General features: G+C 38.4%; 1 protein-coding gene across 1 annotated transcript; it reads left to right on the plus strand.

Moving 5' to 3' along the window:
* Window positions 1-809: 809 nt before the first annotated feature.
* Window positions 810-1,775, plus strand: LOC101122214 (olfactory receptor 52N1). Its single transcript, XM_004016223.2, has one exon. It carries the CDS (start codon window positions 810-812, stop codon window positions 1,773-1,775), a length of 966 nt encoding a protein of 321 aa, XP_004016272.2.
* The last annotated feature ends 8,674 nt before the right edge of the window (window positions 1,776-10,449 follow it).

The following is a 10,449-nucleotide window of genomic DNA, read 5'->3' on the forward strand; positions in this document are numbered from 1 at the left end:
CTTTTCTAAATCCAGCTTGAACATCTGGAAGTTAACGGTTCATGTACTGTTGTAGCCTGGCTTGGAGAATTTTGAGCATTACTTTACTAGTGTGTGAGATGAGTGCAATTCAGTAGTAGTCTGAGCATTCTTTAGCATTGTCTTTCTTTGACATTGAAATGAAAACTGACCTTTTCCAGTCCTGTGGTCACTGCTGAGTATTCTAAATTTGCTGGCCCTTTTACAGCATCATCTTTTAGGATTTGAAATAGCTCAACTGGAATCCCATCACCTCCACTAGCTTTGTTCATAGTTATGCTTCCCAAGGCCCACTTGGCTTCACATTCCAGAATGTCTGACTCTAGGTCAGACATGAATGGTGAATCAGATGGTGAATCACACCATCATGATTATCTGGGTCATGAAGATGTTTTCTGTATAGCTCTTCAGTGTATTGCCACCTGTTCTTAATATCTTCTGCTTCTGTTAGGTCCCTACCATTTCTGCCCTTTATTGTGCCCATCTTTGCATGAAATAGTCCCTTTGTGTCTCTACTTTTCTTAAAGAGATCTCTAGTCTTTTCCATTCTATTGATTTCCTCTATTTCTTTGCATTGATCACTGAGGAAGGATCAGAGTGTAATGTCACATAATGAGAATGTAACATCACATATTCAACATAAGAGAATGTACATGTGATTGATCTACAAAAAAACACAAATTATCAACTATGATAAAGGAAATCTTACTTGTCCACTCATTTCTGATCTTACTTTTTCTGCCTACAGAGCAATTATATAACTGGTGTACCATGAACTTCCAACAGCTAGTATGTTTTTTCTGAATGGCACTAGCCTCACTCCAATCTCATTCATCCTAAATGGCATCCCTGGCTTGGAAGAAGTGCATCTGTGGGTCTCCTTCCCTCTGTGTACCATGTATAGCATTGCAATCACAGGGAACTTTGGCCTTATGTATCTCATCTACTCTGAAGAAGACTTACACAGACCAATGTACATCTTCCTAGCCCTTCTTTCCTTCACAGATGTTCTCATGTGCACCAGCACTCTTCCCAACACTCTCTGCATATTGTGGTTCAATCTCAAGGAGATTGATTTTAAGGCCTGCCTGGCCCAGATGTTCTTTGTGCACACCTTCACAGGGATGGAGTCTGGGGTGCTCATGCTCATGGCCCTGGACCACTACGTGGCCATCTGCTACCCCTTGCGCTATGCTACTATTCTCACTAATTCAGTCATTGCCAAGGCTGGGCTCCTTACTTTTCTTAGAGGTGTAATGCTTGTTATCCCTTTCACTTTCCTCACCAAACGCCTGCCATACTGCAGGGGCAATGTCATACTACATACCTACTGTGACCACATGTCTGTGGCCAAGATATCCTGTGGCAATGTTAAGGTCAATGCCATCTATGGTTTGATGGTTGCCCTCCTGATTGGGGGCTTTGACATCCTGTGCATCACAGTCTCCTACACCATGATCCTCCGGGCAGTGGTCAGCTTGTCCTCAGCAGAGGCTCGGCAGAAGGCCTTCAGCACCTGCACTGCACACATCTTTGCCATCGTCATTACCTATGTCCCAGCCTTCTTCACCTTCTTTACACATCGTTTTGGGGGACGCTCCATTCCTCCACACATACATATTATTATGGCTAATCTCTATCTACTCATGCCTCCTACAATGAATCCTATTGTGTATGGGATAAAAACCAAGCAGATACGAACATGTATCACTAGGTTCTTGCTTAAAGGAGAGGACAATCCTTCTCATAACATTTAACTAGAGTCTTGTGAGAAGTTCTCTTAGTCAGCCCGAGGTCGATGGGGATGCCATTTTTTAATCAATGGGGAGTTCTCAAAATGAAAGCAAATATCTGGTCATGGGAAATATTTGTTGTGATTTTTATCTTTAAACTTCTCTTAAAAGGATACCACTATGTGCATGTAAGCAAAGGCCCTTTCTTCTAAAATTTCATGTTCTCTAAAGCCTCCTTTATCCACAGGAGACTTCAAAGTTCAATTTATCTAATTTCATAGACTGACATTTTGCTCCTGAATGACAATCCAGTAACTCCAAAACTTTGAGTTACTGTGTTGGATCATAAGAATTGGACCTAAACATTTAAAAAATTTAAGTCCCTGGCAAATGTAAAGTGTATTCATCAATGCCTATGCTTTTATTTACCTCATCATTCTCCTTCCAACACCATTTGGAGTTTATTCTTATTTTCCAATCCTTATCTGATGTTTTCTTAACTAAGTTTGTCAGCTGTGTATCCAGCAATGCATATGTATATTCACTAGAAAACTTATAAAAGGTGTAAGGTACATATTCAATACCTAGAAGCTATGTCCATTAACATCCAGCTGAATAAATAAATAACTGTGGTCTGTTCAAACAAAATATCAAGTGAAAGAAACAAAATCATACATATTTATGATTTTATTTATATAAAGTTCACCAGCAGGCAAAATTCATTTGTAGTGTTAGAAATCAAGATGATATTTAACTTAGAGAACAAGGGTATAGGTAATGATTGGATAGGATATGAGAGGGTGATTCTGAGGTGCCGTCAAGGCTTTAGCTCTTGACCTAAATGGTAATTACAAGGACTTGGTGAATTTTCATGAAGCTGTACACTTATGGTGTATGCTCTTTTTTGCACACTTATTATGTTTTAATAAAACACATATTTAAAACAATATGTCTGGATTGTATTCACCCATCTCCCTAAACTGTAAAACATTTTCTTCCTTGCCTCCTATGCTGTCTATGGCTTACTTATTTTTTCTCTCAGAAGTGTGTTAAATTTAGTGCAAATATATGTACTTTTATACAAATTATATCAAACAACATAATCAAGATAATCATAAGAAACAAAGGTTAAAACTTTTGTCTTGAACACCCTTTATTTTAACTCATAACCACATCTTCATTTCCATTTTCTTGACTGGGATAGAAGAAGGAGGAGAAGGGGACAATAGAGGTTAAGATAGTTGGATGGCATTACCGATTCGGTGGACATGAATTTGAGCAAGCTTGGGGAGCTGGTGATGGACAGGGAAGTCTGGCATGATGCAGTCCATGGGGTCGCAAAGAGTTGGACATGACTGAGAGACTGAACTGAACTGACTGGGATAATCTCATATAAATAATTAAAGAAATTGACTTGAGTTAACTTATTTAAATTAGTGTGTAATTCACTGAGAATTTACTTGTCCTTTAAAAAATTGTTTTTCTGAGCTCTAAGTGGCATAAGGCATTGTATAAGTTGAAAATATGACATGTATTACTAAAACTCCAGGATTTATTTATCTATTTTTTCCACGTTCATACTCTTAAGCAACATTAACCCAAATCCCCCATACCCCAGACTCTGGTAACCACCATTCTACTATCAGTTTTCATGAATCTGGCTTTTTCCGATGTCACATGCAAGTGAGACAAAACAGTAATTATCTTTCTGCATCTAACTAATCTCATCTAGCATAATTCCTTCAAGATTCATCCATCTTGTCGCAAGTGACCAGATTTCTTTCTTTCTCATAGTAGAAAAATATTCTGTTGTGAGTATATATAAATTGAAGTGATCAATAAAAAATACCTGTGATCCTGATATATTTTTAAAATTACATATACATGAAAGTAAAGAGACACAAAATCCTAATAGCATGCATTTTCTTGCTGTTGATAGTATGTACTATTTAAAAATGTTTTTATTGCTGCATTTTTCTCTTTTTAAATTGAGTATAATGTTTTAGAATTCAGAATAAAAGCAACTAAGCACATTATAAAATCACACACATATATATTTTGATTTATGTTTAATCGCCTTAGGTAAGAATTTCCAACTTGTCATCCTAAACGCTGGATATTTGTACCATAGGAATTACTTTCTGGACTTCTCTCATTCTGGAACCAGCTCGTTGGGGTTTATTTTTTCCAAATACCTGAAACTTTGTATCATGCCCTTCCTTAGGTTCTATGGTCTTTGGGGATTTAAGCCCTGTTTCACTTTGAGACTTGGGAGTCCTAAGGATGTGAGATTACACCTGTTTCCCGTGGGAAGTCTGCTAGACTCAGCATTTCAGATCTGTGGTCTATAAGGTGAAACCAGGGTGCTACCACCATGGACACTCCTGAGCCTTCTCCTTGGCATGAGCACCTTTCACATTCCTTTTCGTCTGGATCTACCGTGTGGGTAAGGTAATGCCTTTCAGATTCTAGGCTTATGACAAAACATTTTCTTATTTCATTCTACTGTGTCATCACAGGCATAGAGGGCTTTGCCCTACAGAGTAGGCTATTTGGTTATTTCTTGGTCAGGGAAAACTTAGGAAGAACATAATCCACCTTCAAAGGAGAGATAGTACTACAAGGGATGTGTGCTCTTTTGTGGGTAGGAGAAAGACTGACTCTCTCAAAACCTTTAGAGTGGAGAGAATCCTTTTTAAAAAAGTTTACATCTATAAACTATGGCATAATGGCAGAGACAGAGAATTAGACACTAATAACTCTAAGATGACTTATATCAGGGAAGATAAACAGGTACATACCTTTCCCTTGAAGTCACTAGCTCAAGCTTCCCCATCACCTTTCCTTTCTTTAGTTCAGTCATACAACTTGCAGTCATCCAATCTGATTTCAATTTGCTTATTTTTTAAAATCCAGGTGCTATCTTCATTCACGGGTAAAAGAGGGAGTAGATTTGGCCCATGTATTAAAACAGCACACAGGTCAGTAAAGGTATATGATAAACATAAAAGAACTTCTGGTACAGGTCTGCAGGTTATCATCATCTTGAAAAAGGGGGTAAAATGTGAGGGTAGCAGAGAGAAAGAACGGTGACTTTCTTTCTTTATTTATTTCTTTTTACTTTATTTTACTTTACAATACTGTATTGGTTTTGCCATACATCAGCATGAATCCATCACAGGCGTACACGGTGACTTTCAAGTAAAGAATCTGTTTTGAATAAAGAAAGGGGTTGTATTTCATCAGCATTTAGTATAGAGAGCACAAAATTCTGTATCTTTTGGCAAATTTTAAACATATTGGAGCTTGGCTAGATAGAGCGGTTATCATTGCATTCAGTTCAGTTCAGTTCAGTTCAGTTGCTCAGTCGTGTCCGACTCTTTGCGACCCCATGAATTGCAGTACCCAGGCCTCCCTGTCCATCACCAACTCCCGGAGTTCACTCAGACTCACGTCCATTGAGTCGGTGATGCCATCCAACCATCTCATCCTCTGTCGTCCCCTTTTCCTCCGGCCCCCAATCCCTCCCAGCATCAGAGTCTTTTCCAATGAGTCAACTCTTCGCATGAGGTGGCCAAGGTACTGGAGTTTCAGCTTCAGCATCATTCCCTCCAAAGAAATCCCAGGGCTCATCTCCTTCAGAATGGACTGCTTGGATCTCCTTGCAGTCCAAGGGACTCTCAAGAGTCTTCTCCAACATTACAGTTCAAAAGTATCAATTCTTTGGCGCTCAGCCTTCTTCACAGTCCAACTCTCACATTCATACATGACCACTGAAAAAACCATAGCCTTAACTAGATGGACCTTTGTTGGCAAAGTAATGTCTCTGCTTTTCAATTGCTATCTAAGTTGGTCATAACTTTTCTTCCAAGGAGTAAGCGTCTTTTAATTTCATGGCTGCAGTCACCATCTGCAGTGATTTTGGAGCCCAAAAAATAAAGTCTGACACTGCTTCCACTGTTTCCCCATCTATTTCCCATGAAGTGATGGGACCGGATGCATTGATCTTTGTTTTCTGAATGTTGAGCTTTAAGCCAACTTTTTCACTCTCCTCTTTCACTTTCATCAAGAGGCTTTTTAGTTCCTCTTCACTCACTGCCATAAGCGTGGTGTCATCTGCATATCTGAGGTTCTTGATATTTCTCCCGGCAATCTTGATTCCAGCTGTGCTTCTTCCAGCGCAGCATTTCTTGTGATATACTCTGCATATAAGTTAAAAAAACAGGGTGACAGTATACAGCCTTGACGTACTCCTTTTCCTATTTGGAACCAGTCTGTTGTTCCATGTCCAGTTCTAACTGTTGCTTCCTGACCTGCATACAGATTTCTCAAGAGGCAGGTCAGGTGGTCTGTATTCCCATCTCTTTCATAATTTTCCACAGTTTATTGTGATCCACAGTGTCAAAAGCTTTGGCATAGTCAATAAAGCAGAAATAGATGTGTTTCTGGAACTCTCTTGCTTTTTCCATGATCCAGCAGATGTTGGCAATTTGATCTCTGGTTCCTCTGCCTTTTTTTTAAAAAAATTTTTATTTTTACTTTATTTTACTTTACAATACTGTATTGGTTTTGCCATACATTGACATGAATCCACCACGGGTGTACATGCGTTCCCAACATGAACCCCCCTCCCACCTAAAACCAGTTTGAACATCTGGAATTTCACGGATCACGTATTGCTGAAGCCTGGCTTGGAGAATTTTGAGCATTACTTTATTAGCGTGTGAGATGAGTGCAATTGAGTGGTAGTTTGAGCATTTTTTGGCGTTGCCTTTCTTTGGGATTGGAATGAAAACTGACCTTTCCCAGTCCTAAGGAATCTAATTAAATTCAAAGATGAATTTAAATAATAAATAAGCAAATGTATTTAAATAGGTAAATAGTACTGCTGCTTCTTGTTTCTGTAGACATAGATGAATATGAGTTGGTATGCAAATTGGCTGTTTATGCACAAGGTAAACCTAAAATAGCCAGAGGAGGCACAGAAGACCCTTATGCTAAATGCTGAAGGGTGCATTGCCTAGCACTTGGTGGATGCTTAATGAAATTTCTAAAAAATTTAACAAATGGAAGTATTTAATTTAAATTCCATATTGAATATTCATTGTCAATGATAGCATTGTGTATCACTAAAAAAGTAAATTTGATACTTCAAGAAAAACATTTAGAATAAGAATAACAAAAAATGAAATTATCTCAGAGAACCTAGAACTTTCTTTTCTGGATTCAGCTTTTTTTTTTACATTCCTCTGCAAAGGATCATGGAAAGGATTCTTCATATGCCTGCCAGAATTTTAGTCTGTGTCTCAGAATCTAAATTCCTAAAAATCGCTGTCCTGGGCCATCTCTAAAGAAACAGCATAAAGGTTTTTTAAAAACTGAAAAGCATGCCTTCTTAGGTCCTAAGCAGTACCTGATTCATTCTGATTTTCAGGGGATGGGCACTGAGGTCAAACAATAATCTGAATATGCCTGTTTTCCATATAAACAGCCAGAGGCAGCAATGGGTACTGCATACTATTTTCAACAAATGGCTGCCTAGTGCAGGATGAGGCAACAGGAGAAGCAGCAATAACATTAGTCCCTGTACTTTCCATCAGGTCCTGCAGGCTTAGACTTCTGGATCAGGTAATGGCATGTATTATCATCAAGAAGGGAAAGTGAGGTGGTATTGTATAGCACAACACGATGTGGAATGCTTTTTGTAGTGCCGTGTGCTGCATTGCCTCTTTCACTGAAAAAAGGCTCAGTGCAAGATCAAAAATGCACTTTGAGATGGATCTCTCTTCCTGTGATTTAGTCACTGTACTTCCAATACTTTTCTCTATTCTGTCTCCTTAATACTTCCCTAGAATCACAGGCAAAAATAAGGAAGTGGGAGAGATTCCAGGTAAGTCTGAATAGTATTTGTAACCAATTTACCTTCACCTTTGAAAGAGAAAGTATGGATCATCCCACAATCATCCCACAACACAGTCCTCTTGTTCTTTGCATAGAAGAAGACTGGGATGCTGGGCAAGGAGAAATTTTAAGAAGCAGGAGATGTAGAGTTTCCTAGTTTGAAACATGGAGGCTCATATTCCTCCAGAGAAAACAAGCCAATAAACAAACACAAAAACAAATAAATGAGATAATAAATCATTGATCCACAACTTGTTAGCTTTTGTAAAGGATTTGTTTTAGTGAAACAGACGTGAAGTCTGAGATAGAAAAACCTAGATTTCACTTTGAATTAATCACTTATGTTTCAGTTCAGTTCAGTTGCTCAGTCGTGTCTGACTCTTTGTGACCCCATAGACTGCAGCATGCCAGGTCTCCCTGTCTATCACCAACTCGCAGAGTTCACCCAAACTCATGACCATTGAGTCAGTGATGCCATCCAATCATCTCATCCTCTGTTGTCCCCTCTTCTCCTGCCTTCAATCTTTCCCAGCATCAGGGCCTTTACAAATGAGTCAGTTCTTTGCATCAGATGGCCAAAGTATTGGAGTTTCAGCTTCAGCATTAGTCTTTCCAATGAATGCTCAGGACTGATCTCCTTTAGGATGGACTAGTTGGATCTCCTTGCAGTCCAAGGGACTCTCAAGAGTCTTCTCCAAGACCACAGTTCAAAAGCCTCAATTCTTTGGTGCTCAGCCTTCTTCACAGTCCAGCTCTCACTGACTATTGGAAAAACCATAGCCTTGACTAGACGGACCCTTGTCGGCAAAGTAATGTCTCTCTAGGTTGGTCATAACTTTCCTTCCAAGGAGCAAGAGTCTTTTAATTTCATGGCTGCAATCACCATCTGCAGTGATTTTGGGGCCCCCCAAAATATAGTCAGCCACTGTTTCCACTGTTTCCCCATCTATTTACCAGGAAGTGATGGGACCAGATGTCATGATCTTAGTTTTCTGAATGTTGAACTTTAAGCCAACTTTTCACTCTCCTCTTTCACTTTCATTAACAGGCCCTTTAGTTCTTCTTCACTTTGTATCATAAGGATATCTGCATATCTAAGGTTATTGATATTTATCCCAGCAATCTTAATTCCAGTTTGTGCTTCATCCAGACCAGCGTTTCTCATGAGGCAAGCAAATTAAACATCCTGACCCTGTCCTTGGGTCAGGGAATTTAATGACAGTAACTTACCCTGGACTCTGGGATGGCTGGTTCTTTTTAAAGCAAGTGACATTCTGTCTCAGTATTCAAAGAAGATATATCAGGAAAGCTATATGGTGGATAGGTTTTCAAGTAAGGGAAGTAAATTGAACAAAGTCAACATAGGCTAGAGGTATATGTTGTAGTGGAAATTTGCAAGTGATCACCAAAGTTTAAGCATGAAATACTAAGTTATGGGATACTGTGATCATATAATACATCATCCAAAAGAGGATACTCTTGGGTGCTTAAGGAATGGAAAGAAATAACATGGGAAAGAGAAGATAAAAACTAAAGTTTACTTTATTTAATCATATACCAAGAAATTTGAGCTCTATATTCAAATTGAAAAGGAGACTTTGAAGATTACCAAGTAGGATTAAAATGTCTTCAAAAGTATCTATAGAACGTATTTGCTTTGAAAAATACAAAAGGTTATGCAAATAAATGAGTGGATATAGCCGGTGGTCTTTAAAAGACAGCTAAGAGTGGTAATAGGAAGGACTGATATTAAAATTATTTCTGGATTAAAAATACAACTTTTCACCTGTCTAAGGATAGAATACAAATAATATATGTGCTGAGATGACCTGGACAAAGTAAGAACTAAGATACTTTGAGTTATAAGGAAATATATATATCCAAGATAAGCTAGAGGCACATCTGAGGAGGTCATAAAGATGTTGGTAGATCGTGTGTTAGACATCATTATCTAAAAATCAGAACTCAGTAATGGAGCTTATTTTGCCATGGGTTAGAGGCTGAAATGATTTAGTCTTGGACATGAAGAACTTAAAGTGTCTGTGGGAATTTAAGATGGAAATATCTAGTATGCATTTAGAAGGGATACTCATGAATTGTGACAAAATTGCTTATATATTACTTGTCTGAAAACTATGTTAGTTACACTTGAGGTTATGAATCTAGTTTTGCTTGATATTCAACATTATTCTGTAGAAGGCAATGTCAACACACTCGAGTACTCTTGCCTGGACAATCCCATGGATGGAGGAGCCTGGTAGGCTGCAGCCCATGGGGTCAGTGAGAGTTGGAAGTGACTGAGCAACTTCACTTTCACTTTTCACTTTCATGCATTGGAGAAGGAAATAACAACCCACTCCAGTGTTCTTGCCTGGAGAATCCCAGGGACGGGGGAGCCTGGTGGGCTGCTGTCTATGGGGTCACACAAAGTTGGACACTACTGAAGCAACTTAGCAGCAGCAGCAGCAACATTATTCAATCTTTCTCTACCTCAGTATCTTCTTTCATTTACTGACAAAACAAAAACCACAATTTCGCAATTGTGGCTCTAAAATTACATTTATATTGTTTACAAAACTTTAAAATATTCTGTAATATTTATTTATTCAATAAACTGTGCATTTTCATAATCACTATTATTCAAAATTGTTGGTACTGTTATAAACATAATTTTACGCCAAACTGAAATCTACATTCTCAAGGACAATCTAAACTAAATTTATATATATTTTTTGTTTCTTCTTCTAGGGTACAAACTTACGGATGGAAAAAATAGAGTCTCTTTATTGAATTAGTT

Source organism: Ovis aries, chromosome 15 (assembly GCF_016772045.2).
Source record: "Ovis aries strain OAR_USU_Benz2616 breed Rambouillet chromosome 15, ARS-UI_Ramb_v3.0, whole genome shotgun sequence".
Lineage (NCBI taxonomy): Eukaryota > Metazoa > Chordata > Mammalia > Artiodactyla > Bovidae > Ovis > Ovis aries.

Coding starts and splice junctions, on each gene's coding strand:
- LOC101122214 (XM_004016223.2), top strand. CDS start 810: ATGTTTTTTCTGAATGGCACTAGCCTCACTCCAATCTCATTCATCCTA.